The following is an 18,542-nucleotide window of genomic DNA, read 5'->3' as shown; positions in this document are numbered from 1 at the left end:
AGTAAAAATGCTACTGAATCACACTGATACCTTGTGGACAAACATAACTATAAATGAAATAGTAGCCACCAAATGGAGATTAATAAATTGGACCAAATGATACAAATGGTGAAAAAGAAGGGATGGAAATACATATAGTGTGTGTGTGTTTACTCATAAACCCCTTGTTGTGTATTTAAACCAAAGGATAAAAAATGCAAAGGAAGAGTTGCTGGGGTTTTAGCTGAAGAGAAACAAGGCGTGTGGTGCTGGCTCGTTGATGTGGTGGATTTATTTATTGGGATGGTCACAACACACCTCAGGAATGATTACATGCATTACAACCTAATAAATTACACCGGTGCCTGTCTGGGGGCTGAAGGCGCAGTTTCCACCGTGGGAGAGGAGGACTTGACTATTGGTGTTTGAATTAGATTGTTATGGCTTTGCTTGTTCTGTTGTTGCTGTTGCTACCATTGCCAATGTGATGCAGCTTATTCTGCTGATATTCAAATATATAAAAATGGTTAATCAATGGAATATATGTTCATTCTCACTATTTTCTATGTGGATGCATGAAAGATACTCTTGTAATGTTTGATTAATCTGTATTCATAAGTCACTGTGCGGTGGTCAAACTGTTTTAGCTGGAAACCTCTGCAGGCAATTTATAGTACACACACACACACACACACACACACACACACACACACACACACACACACACACACACACACACACACACACACACACACACACACACACACACACACACACACACACACACACTAATGAACAATAGCATCGTCCCCAGGGTGTTACATCTCTATGTGCCCCCAGTATGAAAAATTGCCACCCCCCACCTTAGTCCTTCGAGTCATGGGAAGAATGAATGGATATAATCAGTAAGCTCACCCATTCACTCTCCTCAGGGAGAGAAGCCACTTATTCTCTGTCAGCCCCTTCCCCTCATCTCTCTTTTTTTCCCCAGCCTCCACCCTTCTGCCCCTCTCTGCATGTTTTCTCTCTCCTCTGCAGCTTTTATCAGAGTTGCCAATCTCTGTTTAACTGTATCCTCTCTCTGCTATTATTTTCTCATGTGCTCACATAATATCCACCTCTTCTCTGCTGATTCATTTTCTATATAATATCTGAATGATCCCCCTCCTTCCATTTTCTCCCCCTCCATCCTGTTACAGTTTCCTTCATTCGCTGCAGCAGTGGCACTGCCAATGTTCCCGTTTTATTTCCACTATATCTATATTCTTTGCGAGCCCTCTAACATACTACTACTTCTGTATAACTGCAGTCATTGACGTGGTTCAGTAATTCCAAGTCATTATGAACACCTGAATTGCATATAGTTTTAGGTACTGTAAGTGCCTCTTAAGTGCCTTTATTCTGCGAGATAGGAATGTAATTCACAGGAATGTGAGGTGTCAGAAAGGGTGAAGTCCTGCAATCTTGTTGTAGGTGATGAATATGTTCAAGCTCTGTTGGTAGACCATACAAATGTCACTGTGGATATTCCATTTTCCTTCCTAGCAGGTAACCAGGTAGCAGATGTCATGACCTTTGAATCAGGTGTAGTGAGGAGCAAATTACCTTCAAATGCTGAGGCTGTTGTCCTGGGCTGCTTCATGTATATTCAGTGCATACTGGGCTGCCTACACAAACAAAAACAATGTTTGGTGAAACATCCCGTAGGAGGTACTGTAAGTTCCTTGACAGAGAATCTTTCAGGTTTGGTCGACCAGGCGTGGAGTGTTACTGTCAGCACGAGAGTGGAGCAGCCGTCATCCATCTACAGTTTCTCATCAATGAGGTAGGTCACAAAAAACACAAGAGAAATATTTGGAGTCAGCAAACTGCGGATGACTCCAATGAGGCATCTGTTCTCCAGCGCTGTCTTACAAAACCAAAGACAGGTAACTCTGTGGTTGATAGTGTTATCGGAAAAAAGGTTCACTGTGCTGTATGTCATTTAATAAAACATATGGGCAGATTCATAAATACCCATCCCTGGTAATCACATTTCACCCCTTAAAATGTTCAAAAAAGTAATTACTACTGTTTACTGTGTAGGGAAGGATGTTTGATAATGGTTGTATTGGTTTCGTGAAAGTAACTCGCATCCCTTTTCTTCCTTATCTCCCTCCTGTCTTTCCATGTTTTATGGCAGTGAGCAGTTCTTTTCCTTGTATGATACTCAGACTTGTATAAAGTACTAGAGACCCATACTTGAGTAAAAGTACAAGTGCTCTATCAAAAAAGTGACTTGAGTAGAAGTTGAAGTGCTCTTTAAGCACCACACTTAAGTAGAAGTACTAAAGTATTCAACATTTTTTGTACTTAAGTATTGCAAGTAGTTTATTTTAAAATCTACTACTCAAGTACTTAAAGTATTGTGTTATTTAGTTATTAAAGAAAGTTTAAAAGTTTGAATATCATATTGTTTATATTATTTCAAATGTTTAGCCTAAGGTTGTAGCCAAAGGAATTAACAAATATTAAATATATTATATAAAAAATAACAAATATTAACAAATACTGAAATAAAATGTACAATTATCACATTGTGCAAGTAAAATGAACATCCTCTCCAGCACAGTAACGATTAAAGCCCCCAAAAACGTATCACACACTAGCTAGTAACGTGTGAGGTACAGGAAAGTTAGCAAGCTAGCAAAATACAGATAAACTAGCAGCTTCACATCACAGGGTCAAACGGTTAACATTCAGTACTCATTGCAGACTAAAACAACTCAGGAATAGATTAATCTGCTGCAACAATAGCTAAATAGAAAGAGTACAAACTTACATCGTCTCTGACTTCTGAACGGGCAGCGATATTTTTTTCCCACTATGGCCATGCCAAGATAGCATTCACACACTACTATTGGCCAGGCGTCCATGCTTACATGTACAGGTCCTATCCCCTGACCAATCCCCTAACCAATTGAGCTGCTTCGTAGGGCGGGTCTTGGCATGGCCATAGTGGGATTCGTCATTTTGCGAACGGGCAACCGTAATGAAAAGAAACACGACGCAATCTCAGGGATTTCTTATGTAAATTACGTAGCCGTAACTACACACACTGTAACTTACACAGTCTCCGTAGCGTGAGGAATTCACAACAGTAACGAGTAACGATGCAGCACATAAGAAATGTATCGGAGTAAAAGTATTTTATTCATCAAAAATATGTACTCAAGTGGAAGTAGGACAAAAAAAATAATACTCCAGTACTACAGATACAGCATTTTAGTACTTAAGTAGAGTAGTGAAGTAGTTCTACTTCGTTACTATACAGCTCTGATGATACTGTACCAAGAGTCATTTGACCAAAGTTCCCAGTGGGGCTGAGTAATGCTAACCTGACTCCACCAGATGGATTGCTTCGCATTTGCTTTGCAAAAAAAATTTAAAAATTTTTAAAAAAATAAAAAAAAAAAAAAAAATTTTATTTTTAAAAAAAAAAAAAAAAAAAAAAAAAAAAAAAAAAATATTGCATTTGAGAATTTAAGAATAAAAGGCACCATTTCAGGTTCCAAGAGGAAAAAAGCATTAGCCAGTGGCTAACAGAATTAGGGCTACCGCTGTCTGAAAATACTGGTTAGCTGATTGGATAAACCATCTGTCTATCACCACCTCAAAACCAACGCTGATTGGCCCGGTCGTTTGGCGAACGGCTCAAAATTTTCTCTATCTCAAGATGCCAGACTGATCTGCGAGTGGAAAACTGGAGCTCGCGAGATCAGGACGGTCTCACGAGGCTAGAGTAATGCTGGTAATCCTCAATACTTTTTGAGTACTGTGTACTACAGTGTTGATAGCATTGAGTATTTTAAACTGTCAACACTTCTTGGTGTACAAGAACTTTGTGGATTCTCACCAGAGATTCATAAACAGCCTCTGTTGCTCGACATTGCATGGGGATGATGATGTTTGACTTACAGTTATTTGTCCTCTTTTTGAATCATAGACAATCTCAGATGTGAATCAACCAACAACTCTTATAAGGCCATTGCTCAGCTAAAATAAGCAGTTCTGTCTATATGTCACGGAAAACAGGCCACAGGGAAAAATTCTTAAGCATTTTGTCACATGTCAATTGACAGGCTGGACCCATCTTATGGATATTGAATATCTACAGCACTTTCTGAATCATATGAAAAAGAAACCAGAGTTTGATTTACTTTGACTTTATGAGAAATGCAGTATTTCATACTGAGTCGTGTGTGTTTGCTGCGTGTGTGCCAGCGTCTGTGCGACTATGAGTCAGCATTTTAAACAAACCCTCAGAGAGCCGGAGACGATTTTTAGTGCCGCCTACACATGCACATACACTTATATACATCTTATGAGTCATCGTGGTTACCTGGGAGAAAGCTGCCTGATTTAAAGTCAGTTTTCAGGGAAGGCAGTCTGACTCATGCATGTCATGTGAGAGCATGTGCAGTCTGTAGATATGTTTCTGGACAATTCTGCAGTTATAACCTACATGTATGTCAATGATGATACCTGTGATATCTTTTAATGTAAAATGTAACTCTTTTGTGACAGGGAGCGCTGGTGAGTGCTCTGGCTGACGACAGTGTCCACCTGTGGAACCTGAGGCAGAAGAGACCAGCCATCCTCCACTCCCTCAAGTTCAGCAGAGAGAGGTAAGAGGGGCACACAAACACTGCAATTGATGAGAAAGACCTTCTGCTTTCCTTCTTTTCCTTCTCAATAAGGCCCTCACACTTTCTCTGGTGCAACATGAACTGTGTCTTTCTGAGCAGGGGCAGTGTCACAGTTTGCTGCCTGTGTGAACTGTTAGTTTTCACTGTCTGTCATGCTGAATGCAAACAGACGGCATTTCATTTGGCAAGTGTGTCTGCACGCTTGCAAAACTCTGCACAGGGCAAAGAAGGTGACGGAGAGTCTCTCTCTCTCTCTCTCTCACACGCTCTCTCTCTCTCTCTTCTCTGTTGGTCTCTAACTAAACACTCATTATTTGGGTCACTTACTCTGCCTTTGAGGCTTTCCCATCGCTGTGGCACAGGTGTGAACCTACCCAAACACCTGAAGGTTTACACCAGCAGGTTGTTACACGCACGCACGCACGCATACACGGACACACAAACACACAAAGAGCATAAATATAAACACACACAAGCAATTATTATTCACCAAGGCACACACTTGTACATGTACACAAATGCACAAACACACCTACTTTGAGATGGTGGATGGTGTGCCAAATTAAAACTTCTGAGATTCAGATTAGTTAGATAATTATGAGATATACAGTGTACTTTCATCAGACAAAGATTTGAGTCCAGGAACTCTTGTTGCATGTCATATCCCCCCTCTTTCTACCCCTTAATTTCCTGCTATCCTTCTTTAAAAATATACCAGGGGTTGATGAATAGACTGTGTAAGTGAAGCCAAAACATTTCAATCCCCCCTGGTGGCTGGCTGCAGTATAGGTCATAAATCCCGCCACTTCCATGTTAGCGGATGGGACCTGGGCCAAACTAAAAAATCAAAGTACACCTTAAATAAATTTTTCCCAAAGATGGTTTCTGTCATTTTAGTTAGTTCCTACCACAGTGATGTTTGTTCGTTATGTTTCTGATAAATTTGGTTTTTATTAGTTATTTGATGCTATAAAAACAGGGTAAGCTGTGATTGACTCGCGATTGGTCGGGGCGGGTGTTTGGGCGGGACTTGTACCGCGGCTCCAGCGCCCCATCACTGCTGCGCTGACTCCGGCTCCAAAATTACAAGATAGGAGCACCCATATCTGGGATATTTTGGCTTCACTTTTGTACAACCGGAGGAAGTGGAGATGTGTCGTCCATTTTTATATATAGTCTATGGTTTATACAGTTGGCCCCAGGGAACATTTTCAAAACTCTCCTTGGTGCTACATCAAGGACAATCCAATAACTGGTATTTGGCTGACAAGCAAAAAAAATCTAATTTTTTCATTTGCAAATGTCTAAGTTCTGAGATACAAAGATGAGTGAAGTGCTGAATCACCTCACCTCAAGAAAGTTGCTGTCCACTGTCTCCTCCAAACACAGATGCAGCGATTACCCATCAGAGCCAATCATATCATTGGCCAGAGATCTGTCTCAGTTAAAAGTGGTGAATGGGTTAAATGTCAGAGCCAATGATCTGAGATGCCGCTGATGTGATTGACAGTGGCCGGAAGCGGCTTTTAGGGCGGGTTGTGTTCTTGCGGATGTGCTTGACCGCTTCTGACATTTAGTAAATACCGCGATCCAACGCAACAACCTCAAGAAACCGCAGCAGGAAAGAGCGGAGTTACTGCATCTCCAACTTCAAAGTCACATGCTTTCAGTCCTCATCCATACATAATGTGTAAGATATGAAAGTTTGGAGGAGAAAATGCAAATACAGTTCTTCTCAGCCTCATGAGCATTAGATCATCAGTCTGCTGTTCTGCAACTGACGATTTCACCTTACAGGCTTTGCTGTCTCGCAGCATACCAATCGCTCTGTGATGTCACAAATCATTGCATCAGTTGACGCCCATAGCACACACCGGATGTGTCATACAAACAGAATAAGCAGTCAAAGTACAGTAGCAGGGATGTGCTCATCCAGGAAGTACATGTGATAAAATTGCTGCTTTGATGCTGTGTAATAGAAAATTTGCTTATCCTGACATGTTGAAGGGCACCAAGACCAGGCCAATTTGTGGGCTTACATACAAAATTATAGGGCGCGGGTGCATTGATGCTTGTCATACATCGTCGTATGTGTTGCCCTTTAGCCCTGAGGCTTGTCAGGGGTATTCCTGTGTCTTTTGGCACTGCATGCTTGGCTTTTAAGGACCCTGAACAGGAGTAGGCAGATAGAGCTACAGTAGATACATAGACATAAATGTGCTATTACAAATGCAATGGCTTAGTTAATTCAGTGTAGTATAGAAAAAAAGTCCTTCTTTGCAGCAACTTTTTTAGTCTTTATCCTTTATTAAAGCAATATATGAAATGTTTTATATAAAAGGTAATTGTATCCTACATTGGTATCAAATTGTGTCCAAGTGTTTGCAGAACAGCACTCCATTTTCCCTTTCTGTAAACTAATACGCAACTCTGCAGTCCTCCATAGCTATTATTATAATAGCAGCTCCAAAGGAGCAGCCTCCAAAGTTAATGGGATCATCAGGGTTTTGTTAAGCCCATCGTATTTCAACTTTCCTATCACACAGTTTAGCCAAGTGTCTTGCACTCTGAGAAGCTTTTAAGATCTCTTCTGGCTCTAAAGTCTACAAATTTATCTCTGCTTTGTTTATTTTTATAAAAGGGGTGCATACTGTTGTTGCTTGGATCAAGGCTTTTTACAGTTGTTTTTTTTAGTCGCTATGGTACTATTATCAATAGTATGGTGCAGTGTTTCAAAACTCTAAGTAAAAGACTACCAACTGATCATACTTGTAAATCATTAAATCTTGCATTCAAAGCAACTGATTCTCCTTTCATTTGGTTTGTAAACATCTTTCACTACAAGACCAATATTTCAACCACTAAGTTTCTGGTGAAATACAATGAGTACATTTGTCAAGTCACTAAACATATCATAGTACAAATCTTTCAGTTAAGTAATTGAAATGATCACTTAGTCCAAGACCAAACAATGTAAGATACATGTTTCAAAATTACCTTTTGAAGTGCTAAAGATGATATGTTTGCTTCACTGCTTTCACATTACAGTAGGCAAAAATGTAACTGTACATTACCCATCAAATTCAACAACAAACTATTTCCATAATACCTATCCCATAATCAGAAGCGTGATCAATGAAGACATCTTCTCCAATCATCGATGCAAGAAACAAACGTTTATTGCAACAATACTGTAGGGTTTTGTCTAATCAAATACTGTAAAAAACTAACAGAACTGAAAGAAACTTGATTACTGTAAATACTGTAAAGGTTTTCTGTAGTATACACTACAGTAATCTGCATCAATTCGGTCTTCTGGATTTGTCCATACTAGAGACCATCTTGCAATGTTGTCACACCAGACGTGACACCAAATATTGGCTTTTGCCTGTATTTTAATGAATACATCTTTCTTGCTGTGAGTTAGTTGAGAAGATTGATGTCTGTGCGCCAACTATGTAGCTAGAGCCTTGAGTCAATTAGCTTAGCTTAGCACAAAGACTGGAAGCTGGGGGAAACAGCTAGCCTGACTCTTTGCAATGTTAAAAAAATACGGCTACCAACATCTTTTAAACTTATGAACACATTATATCTCATTTGTTTAATCCGTACACCATCTGTGTCCATTTGTGATTTTAGAGCTAGCTACGAAGTATTAACAGCGCCTCTCGAGGTTACCAGTTAACCTCGATGTGACGACAAAATTCTGAGAAGTAACTCCGGAAAGTTTCAGCATGTAACTCTCCATAAAACCACAAATTGTTGTTTTTACGTTTCTGTACGGATTAAAGAAACACAATTTAGCATGTTAAGTTTTTGAGCTTTAGAGGTTCTCGTAATGTTAATTAATTAAAATGTTGCACTATTCATTTAATGGATACATTGCATGGCATTCTCTTGGTACAGCTCTCTTGCTGACAACATCTTTCTTTAGGCCGGCTAGCATAAAAAATGAAACTGGTATGGCTAATGTAATTTTTTTTTAACACATTTATTTTCTACATAGTCCTGTCACCTTTTGAAATCTATAGGGTTCCTATCATCTGAGGGCCCATTCCAATACTCCAAACAGACCCTTCTCTTCCACTTTCCTTCATTCTATTCTTGTTCCTTCCCCTGATCAGAATTTGAGTTGATGTTTGAAAGTAGTGTTGCAGAAAGCCCTCCAGCATCAGCATCCATTCACATCAGATCACAGGCACTAGGAGAGAGGAAAGAAGGGAGGAGAGGAGGAGTTGAGACAGACTGGGCCTCAGCCAGAAAGCAGTGAGTCAGTCTGTGGGTAGGAGTGTGGGGATGGAGGGAGCGCAGAAGAAATCTTGCCGAGTCATTCTGGCGTAGGATGCTCTCATCACCTCCTGGCCTCACAAGAATGCACTGCAGATGTGGAAGCTATCGTCAATGCAGGGTGATATGATGGGAGATAATAAGAGGGGGGGGGGCAGTGTCACCACACACACATACACACCAGTACACATAAACACAAATGAGACCTGATCTCTTCACTTTAACTTGGTCATTGGTAAGTTTTGTAGACGATTTTGTTTCTATCAGAACAATGACTAATTTCATTCTTGATATATTTGACTTTAGCTGCTCGAAACCTCTGGAAGCTTGTCAGAGTGACTTAATTTTGGAATTTAAATTCCCTGAATCTCAGGTTCAATCCCCGCAGGAGTCACAGCCTGTCTTGAAGTATTTTTGAAAAAGACACTTAAACCTTAAAATATCTTTTTCTAAACCTTAACATATCTAATTAGTAGTTTGTAAATGAAATGGGTTACTTAAAATAAAAAAATATTTAGCTGATTAGACTTTACTCAGAGGTATTGTACTGATTAAGGTTGCAACTGTCTTTTTTTTTTTACCTTTCTCCCTTTTTTCTACAATGTTACCTTCTAACTGTGCAAATGTATAATAAAAACTGTGTGTGTGTGTGTGTGTGTGTGTGTGTGTGTGTGTGTGTGTGTGTGTGTGTGTGTGTGTGTGTGTGTGTGTGTGTGTGTGTGTGTACGCAGTCTGTTATCAGATTAGATTATTTTTAATTGAGACCCTGTGGGTAGATTGGGGTCTCTGACCCCTCTCAGATTAGAACACACTCCTCCATCCGATTGGGAGCTTTGCCGAATGGATACTGTATGTCACTGACTTCTATTTAATTTATGTTTTCTTATTTAAAAAGTGATGGGAAATCTCTCCAACAGGCTATTCAGCACTTAATCAACTTTTTTTTGTTATCTGCATTGTCATTGTTCGAATCAACAATTCCAAACAATGCCGAAAGGAATATCTGTGCTCTCAATGACTCTAAAATCCTTTGTATTCTGACAAGAATATTGGCCAGATAAGATAACAGAGGATTAACAGATACAGTACAGCTGTGATTACTATACACTATACAGTAAATGACAATTATTATATTTTGAAACATAACCAGCCCTTATTCTTTTTATCTCTCTGTCAGCCTCTTCCCCTGCAATTATTGTGCACACCAGCATGATTCTCAAAGAAATGTCTGGATACATTACATTGTTGCATTCTATTATTAGTCCTATTACTGCTTTGTGGCAGCAATGACACTAATTACTGTAAACAAAACATATTATTTTCTTACTACATTATGGTCTAGTCAGCTATTCAGTGGTTAGTGGTCAGTGCTTTGGTCCAGTGCAGTTTAATAAAAAGTGCTCTGAAAAGTAGTAGTATTACTAAATCAAAGCCGTTTAGATTCGAGCTGGTGACTTTCTAATGACACACATGAAAGGCACAGATTACTCCATCAGGAGCAATGATCATCTTTGATAGCAACATCACATAAAACCCTGCATTGCAAATTATGATTTCCTAGATCCCCTCTCTTCAATTCATTTGCAGTGAACCATGCTCTCATACGTCTAGCCCACAGTGCAGTTAACCTCAGAGTTGTGTGTGGCAGGCGTCTGTCATTTCATTTCTGAGGCAATGAGTTTTGGCCCTGAGCCGGCAAGCTGGCAGCTGGCTTTGTGTGTCGTGACCACTTGAAGCTGGAGATTTCACCAGGAGACGTGCGCGCACAACAAGTGTGAACACAATGACTCGCACATAAGTACACTTGCAGAAACGATCAGGTGCATACAAACACACACAGAGAAATGGACACACACACACACACACACACACACTTCTAAAGTGCGAGCAAATTTGTATAATTATGCAACCTGACATTGCCTCTCAGACGGCCCGCTCATACCTGCTCTCAGAACAACATGCAAGCAAATGATCACAAAACAAGCATGTATAGGCACATGATTATCTGTTTGTGCAGATGGAAAAGGACATTACATTCATTAGACAGTACTGGATATAAAGAGGCCACAAGTTGTCATGAAAAGTCATGTAGCTCTTAGTCATCTTTAGTGAGTCTGTACGAGTGCGGGAATCTCAATGATCAACTGTACATGTTACATTACAGTTTTTTACAATCACTTTGCTAATAATTTCAGAACCTTGATGTCATTTTTCAAAACTAAAGGCTAAACTAAAGAAAATCAAAACGGTCTTCACTTATAACACAGACTGTCCAATGTTCAAAACATTGCATTGTGCATTCATATCTTTAAAGAAATCTTGCACTTGCACAATCATTGGTTCAAAAGACTAATTGATTGTGAAATACCATTGAAACGTTACTTTAGATCACCCACACACAAGCTACACATAATTTCACTGTGTCATCGTTCATGCAATCATTAAATATTGTAGTACAAAATAGGTGATACATGTTTCATTATGGTACTACATATAAATACATCCATGTAAAAGTACTGCAGTAGTAGAGAGAGTTCTACAGACACAGTGGAGTCATTGAACAAAATCTAAAATGTATTGATGAAAAAAAATACAGTACAATCACAACATAGGTTTATTTGAATCAAAGCAAAATAATTGGCTACAAAATAGAAAAGAAAAGACAGTACTGTAGTACATAAAATGCAGTGTTCCTCAACTTGCTTGTAATTTAAAAAGCAAAACAAAGAAGTGATTACTGTACATCTTCATTAACTCTGTCTTGTGGATTTAGCCGCAGGTTGTCATCTACATCGCAATGGATGTTTTCATTAGCCAAACATCTTCGAAAAAACCTCATATATATATATATATATATATATATATAACACACACACACAGTACTATATATATATATATATATATATATATATATATATATATATGTATGTATATATATGTATGTATATATATATATATATATGTATATATATATATATATATATATATATATATATATGTATATATATATATATATATATATATATATATATATATATATATATATATATACTGTAAAGTATATATCTCAATCATCAGTAACGAGTTGGCAGAATTGGACAAGCAATTCCAAGGGCCTGCATGCATACAGTGCAGAACTGTTAATACTGTAAATAGTCTTAAAGGTGGTACATGGGACAATAGAAACTGTCTGATAAACAGTAGTACATTACAGTAAAGGTGGTACATGGGACCATAGAAACAGTGTCTGATAAACAGTAGTACATTACAGTAAAGAAGGATGATGAAATATTACATCCATAGATAATGTAGTCTAATTGGTTCATGCTCCACGCTAATTGGTGACAATGAATCTCGTTATCTTGAAACTTTCATGATCTAAACATGGAATATTGTTTGTCTGTTTCCATACAACTATGCATTAACAGTAATGCAACAGTTACTTATCATTTTGAGCAGTTGTATCAATTGATAGTTAGATGATTGTAATGAAATGAATAGACAATCATCTGAACTGTAATGTGTGAATTGCTTTTTGAAATAGTAGTACTTTGATGTTAAGTTGTGTCATATTGAACAGGTGATCTTTGTTAAATGAACAAATGATCTTAGGTTTACGTGTATTGTATCCAAGCAATTGAAACAAGTGTTCGAGTTTTGAAAACATGTGTATTTTGATCATTGGTTGTGAGTTTTGTGTCCAGAGTTTTGAAAAATGACATCAATGTTCTGAAATTAGTGCCAAAGTGTAAAAAAACTGTAGTAAGTCAGCTCATACTCTTGCTACCCTGTCTCCTACACATCATGTTCATAATCTTCATATACAAATAATTTACATTGGCAAATACATTTTTTAAACACAAGGCTGCCTGGATTACGTTTTTACGTTTCCTCCAAAATGTATTTTGCAAAAAACATTGATAGTGTATATAAAACAATTTCGGAGAAGAAAGAATTGCAAAAAAGTGATGTTGCTCTGAGTCAACTTGCCTGGTCAGATGAGACTTGAATGAGCTTATGCAATTCTTATTACTCTCATATTTGACTAAGCCAGACCATATTCCTGCTTTATGTAAATGTAGGTTAGAGTGTTGTTTTGTGAGTATCTTGGACTGCGTGAATGAAATTTATGTCAAGTAGCCCCATGTCTCTCCTCCGATAAATGAATATATTCATGTTCTGGAGCAGAGCACTGGGGCAAAGAGGGAAGTGTGTGTGTGTGTGTGTGTGTGTGTGTGTGTGTGTGTGTGTGTGTGTGTGTGTGTGTGTGTGTGTGTGTGTGTGTGTGTGTGTGTGTGTGTGTGTGTGTGTGTGTGTGTGTGTGTGTGTGTGTGTGTGGCAACAGTATGAGATAGTCTCAGAGAGAGGGGGAGAGAGGCTTTCTGAGCATTAAAAGACACTCAAAATCACTGCAAATCTGTGTTTTGCTGTGTTAAGTACAGTATATGTATATTAATACAGTATAAATGCAATGTTTCTGTTTCACCATTTTTATATATTTTTTTATATTTTATTTTATATACCGATATCGTCCTTTGCCAAATATGTTTAGGATGAAACATAATTGCTGCCTGGATAACTTGCAAAAAATTTTCCAGTCCAGGAAGTGTCATATTCTCATACTTAACAGCTGCAAATCACATGGCTTTCATACAAGGTACTTGGAGTCCTGTATCCCACATTTTAGTCTACTAAAACATGTGGTTAAGGTCAGGGAAAGAATAATCTTTCCTTAACCATAACACCGTGTTTTGAATTGCCCTTAACCGTAAAAATGTTAATCATGCTTTAGTTGCTAGGAGCAGATATTGTTGGGAAAACAAATTAAATATGTTGACCGTAATTGTTTTGAAGATACATTCAATCAAAACGAGTGCAATGCTAGTTCAAAACGTGCCTGTTAAGAACAGGTTAATTGCTTGGCCTCCAGTATTGCTGCTTGCAGCACGCTTCCAAACAACTTCACACTCGACTGCGTTTCCTTAAATCCTGAGCAATACACCATATTTGCGTCACCTAGCAATGCTAGAGTATAAGCGTCATTTGCTAATAGCTTGCTATTTGGGAGCAGGTTATTTCAGGGAACAAAACTGTTCATTCTGAAAGTTACATCACTGATGCTTCAAATGTTTGAGTTTGCTAAAGTGTAAGATCTCCGGTCTTTCTTTCTTTATCTGTTCTTGAATGTACTGTAGTGAGCTGTATCTGGCATGCTGTTTGGCCGTTGATATTTACGATGTCGATAAAAATAATATTTCCTTGGAGACAGGGTTGGTATGTTATTTAATTTGGAAAGAGTAATTAAAGCATGGGAATTGCGTGGGATACTGCACGGGGCCTGGCCTTGAGTTTAATACACTTTATTTTATTTCAATGTAATATTTTCTTTACATACTGTACTCTACTTAAAGCGTCTTTGACAGCAGATATAACATTCAGATGTTAAACTTGTTGTGGAAGGATTCCATTGCTAAATATGAGCTAATCTGTCATGAGCACTGAGGAAACACTCCAGTGTGTCCTTCCTGTTGGAAATAATGGACAAAGAAGAAAGTGCTGTCAAAAGGGATGGATACAACTTTATTTCTCTTCCTACTTGGATGGTGTGTCCCAGGTGATGAGCCAGAACCGTTGTCTTATAGATACAGGCCGCTGAAATCCACAGGTTTAGCTCGAACCACCATGCGGAATCAAAAGGATCACTGGAGGAGCTGGACAACCTTGAAATATTAGCAAGCCGGATTATCAAGGTTGTATATTATTATTCCTCAGACGGATTGGAGGTTGAATCGAAGAATGGATGAAAGAACAAAATTATGAAAAAGGGCTAAGAAGATGAATGGATAGCCACGGTTAAGGAGGGAAAGGTTTCTAACCTCTCATTAAACTTAAGTCTGATGGATGGATGAAAGGAGGAGATGGGGAGAGATGATGAAAACAGGAGAATTATGGGTGTCTCTTTGCCCTCATGTATCCTGTAGGTCTGGAGAGAAGGTGGCTGATTGAATAACTCAAAAATCTCTTTGGTTTACCACTTTCATCTCGACTGCTTCGACCTGATGGAGTGGTAAATAATCCTCTCAAAGTTTTGCATAATTTGTCTCTGGTTACAATAGAACGTCGAGTGATTTTCGAGAATCTTGTGTCTCTCGGCTGTCTGTGTCGTTCTCCCTGGTCCACCCTTTCTCTTCCTCTCCTCTGTCATTCTCTGCTCTACTCTTTTAACTTGTGTCTCCTTCTCCTTCTCTTTACAGAATAACTTTCTGCCACTTGCCCTTCCAGAGTAAATGGTTGTACATTGGCACAGAACGAGGGAACATCCACCTCGTCAACGTGGAGTCCTTTATGCTCTCAGGCTACGTCATCATGTGGAACAAAGCCATTGAACTGTGAGTGTCACTGCCCACGCCTCACCCTCTGATGCTGCCTCCCACTCTTAATGCCCAGAAAGATCCTTATATTTGTATTATGTATTTGCTCTCTTCTACTTCTTCTTCCTCTTCTTCAAATGCTGCAAAGTTTAAGCATGCTGATGTATAGGTTTTTGTGCTGTATGGAGGGGGGTTCTCATCCACAGTGAATCACTGATACGCAGATCAATCACTCATATCGCCAGCACTGCAACATTGATCCCAGGGTCTATATACTCACCTTGATGCACTTAAAGGGGGTAAGGGATGCTGTGTAATCAGCATCTTGCCTTGCAAAAGGTTATTGTAGCTTAAATGTAATGAGATAAGAAAGAATCATCAGTCAGTCTATCATTTCCAGGCACAGTATCGGACTCCAGGTAGTGAACGACCTGTCTCTTTGCTGTTTCAATGGATCAGTCAGTTTGACAGGCTCCATTTTGGTTCCCTGCTGTAGAGACTTAAATTATTCACTGGAGCGTTTTGCTTCACGCTTCCCCCCTCATTCCCTTCTGTACGTGTGGCTCTGTGTGTGTGTGTGTGTGTGTGTGTGTGTGTGTGTGTGTGTGTGTGTGTGTGTGTGTGTGTGTGTGTGTGTGTGTGTGTGTGTGTGTGTGTGTGTGTGTGTGTGTGTGTGTGTGTGTGTGTGTGTGTGTGTGTGTGTGTGTGTGTGGAGAGAGGGGAAATAGGAGGAAGGAGGGAGGGGGTGGAACAGGTGTCTGCCGAGATCAGTGTATGGTACACACAGACGTCTCGTCTCGTTGACAGGGCTGTAGGGAAGAAAGTGTGTGGTGGGAGAGAGGGAGGGGAGGACGGTGAGTGTATGACAGAGAGGAGACGGGAGTGGAATGGATGAGACAGGGCTTTTGCCTGGGGCAGAGGACATGCAGAAGAGGAAGAGTGATGGAGGAGAGGAAAGGAGTGGTGACAGAGGGATAAATGCAGGTAACAGAGGGCACAGCAGAAGAGCAGTCGTGCAGATAAGTGAGGATAGACAGGTTAGAAGGAAAAGGTTTCCAATTAAAGAAAAAAAAAAGGGCAGAAGAGGAAGGTAAGGACTGGAGTAATAATGCGGAGATAGAGGGTAGATGTGGATGATAAGATAGAGAGGTAGATACAGGAGCTCTTCTTGACTAAAGGACAAGCAATAACTTTCACTTTTCTTTGCTTAACTCTATTCTCTTTTTTCCCTTCACCTTTACAGTTCCTTTCACTCCTCTTCACCTTGTTTTACCTATAAGTCAAAGCTTTTTTTCCCCCCTAACCATCCACACATTATTTCAACATATCACCTCTATTCCAAAGCTGTTCCTGTGGTCACAAAACAGTTCTTTCTATGAGAGGTTAATACAAATCTCTGGAATGTAAGAAATAGTTGTTTGTTTAAAAAAAATACTCCATTTGTTTATAAAAAAAATATCTGCTGCAGGTACAGCAAGTGAATAATAATTCAACCAACATAGCCTATAATTATTGAAATAATGGACTCATTCACCCATTCGCACACATACACACTCAGCATGTAATTGGGAGCAATTTGAGGTTAAGAATCTTCATCATGTGGAAATGTGGATGAGAGAGCTGGGAATCAAACACCCAAACTGCCAAAGTGACCTTTATTATTATTAGTATTAGTATTATTCAGAAAACCTTAAATTATTATTTAGAATATATTTTCTGGTTTGATGACAAATCCTTTTACATCAACCATAACCTCTGGCGGGACATTGCTAAAAGGTAGATTAGTCCTTTCCAAAATGCTGGCGTTTGTATCAGAATTAGTAATATAACCTTATGCCACTTTCACATGAAACAAAAGGTCACACAGCCTCAATATCCCCTTCTCCACATCACAGATTGCAGAAGTGATAAATATTACAGCAAATGTGCGATATTGCTAGTCCAAGATAATAAAAATCTAAATTTCCATTTATATTTGCAATAATACAATGACATATACCTACAAATTACAAGTGTGTAAATAGTTATATAGCAATATTCTGGAACCATAATGACCTGCATTACCTGATATGTACTGTATGCCTCTCCAAATCAGCTCCATTTCCTCAACCTACCCAAAGACTAATTGCACTCATCATCAATACATCATCTATCTTAACACTCTGCTCTGCAGCTTTGTTAAGCCACAACACTTTCATTGACGTGTTGTTGTTTCCATCCAGAGTCTAGCCCTGCACAATTAGTTTGAGGGAATGAGCTTTCCATATCTTTTGGTTCAGGCCTCAATTGCTCACACAACCATACTCTTGAAGATGGCGGCAGTGACAGGAATCGATTCCCGGATTTGTTACAGATGCTCTCAGTTTGCATATCTGTTTGAGTGTATGTCTGTGGTTTGCTTTGATGCAGATCAGAGAGGTGTGAGGTGATTCTCTTGTTCTCACTCCTTGTGTCTCTCTGCCAGCTGTGGGGTTGGTAGGCTTGCAGTCCACAAAAGCTTCCGTACCTCTCCCATTGTTCTCTTCTGATGCTGTCATCAGAAGAAGAAAGCGCTTGATCTAAATTAACTGGAAATATTGCTGTCACGATTGGTTGAGAGACAGAAAATGTAATCCATTTTTTTAAATAATTAATTGTTTGATCAAGAAAATTCATTAATCAAGCAAAAATGCCAAATCACTGCTTTTCTCTGTTTTATATTATCACAAATCGACTATCTTAAGGTTTTGTAATGTTAGTTGGACAAAATAAGCATTTTGAAGATTGTCACCTTGGGTTTATGGAATCTGTGCTAGGACTTTTCCACAATTTTGAAGACATTTTATGGACTGAGCATACTGTTGTTGGCCTTATTTTCACTGTCATAAGCCGGCCCTACTACATACAATTCTATTGAAAGCATTACTAAAGATTTTATGTTAAGCCCTGCCCGCTACACCTCTGTTCTGTTCTATTGTGAATACTGTAATGAGTGTGTACTGGGGTGTACTGGGGTCATCATCCCTCGGGCCCTGCTATTTGGAGACAAGCTGCAGTAGCTGTGCCAGTGGCCCCAGGCATGGCCAGGCCCAGTGCTCTGTGTATTTGTATGACTCACACCTCTGTTCCCAAGCTAATGTACTCGACAGACATATCCTACAGTACATAACCAACTGCATGGCATTATAGTTCAGTCAGTGCTATAGGCATTAAGGACATTGCCATAAGTCCACTTGTG

At 39.2% G+C, this 18,542-nt stretch overlaps 1 protein-coding gene across 4 annotated transcripts in view; it reads left to right on the top strand.

Moving 5' to 3' along the window:
* Positions 1-18,542, top strand: part of stxbp5a (syntaxin binding protein 5a (tomosyn)) — a 109,095-nt gene that overhangs the window by 45,444 nt on the left and 45,109 nt on the right. For all 4 annotated transcript variants that reach the window (XM_039781912.1, XM_039781914.1, XM_039781911.1 and 1 more), the window contains 3 exons: positions 1,723-1,804; positions 4,546-4,646; positions 15,209-15,343. In XM_039781912.1, coding sequence (XP_039637846.1) covers positions 1,723-1,804; positions 4,546-4,646; positions 15,209-15,343 — 318 coding nt within the window. The remainder of the gene's footprint in view (positions 1-1,722; positions 1,805-4,545; positions 4,647-15,208; positions 15,344-18,542) is intronic.

This window comes from Perca fluviatilis, chromosome 18, assembly GCF_010015445.1.
Source record: "Perca fluviatilis chromosome 18, GENO_Pfluv_1.0, whole genome shotgun sequence".
Classification (NCBI taxonomy): Eukaryota; Metazoa; Chordata; class Actinopteri; order Perciformes; family Percidae; genus Perca; species Perca fluviatilis.
Note: the sequence above shows the minus strand (reverse complement) of the source record. Positions and strands in the feature narration are given on the sequence as shown.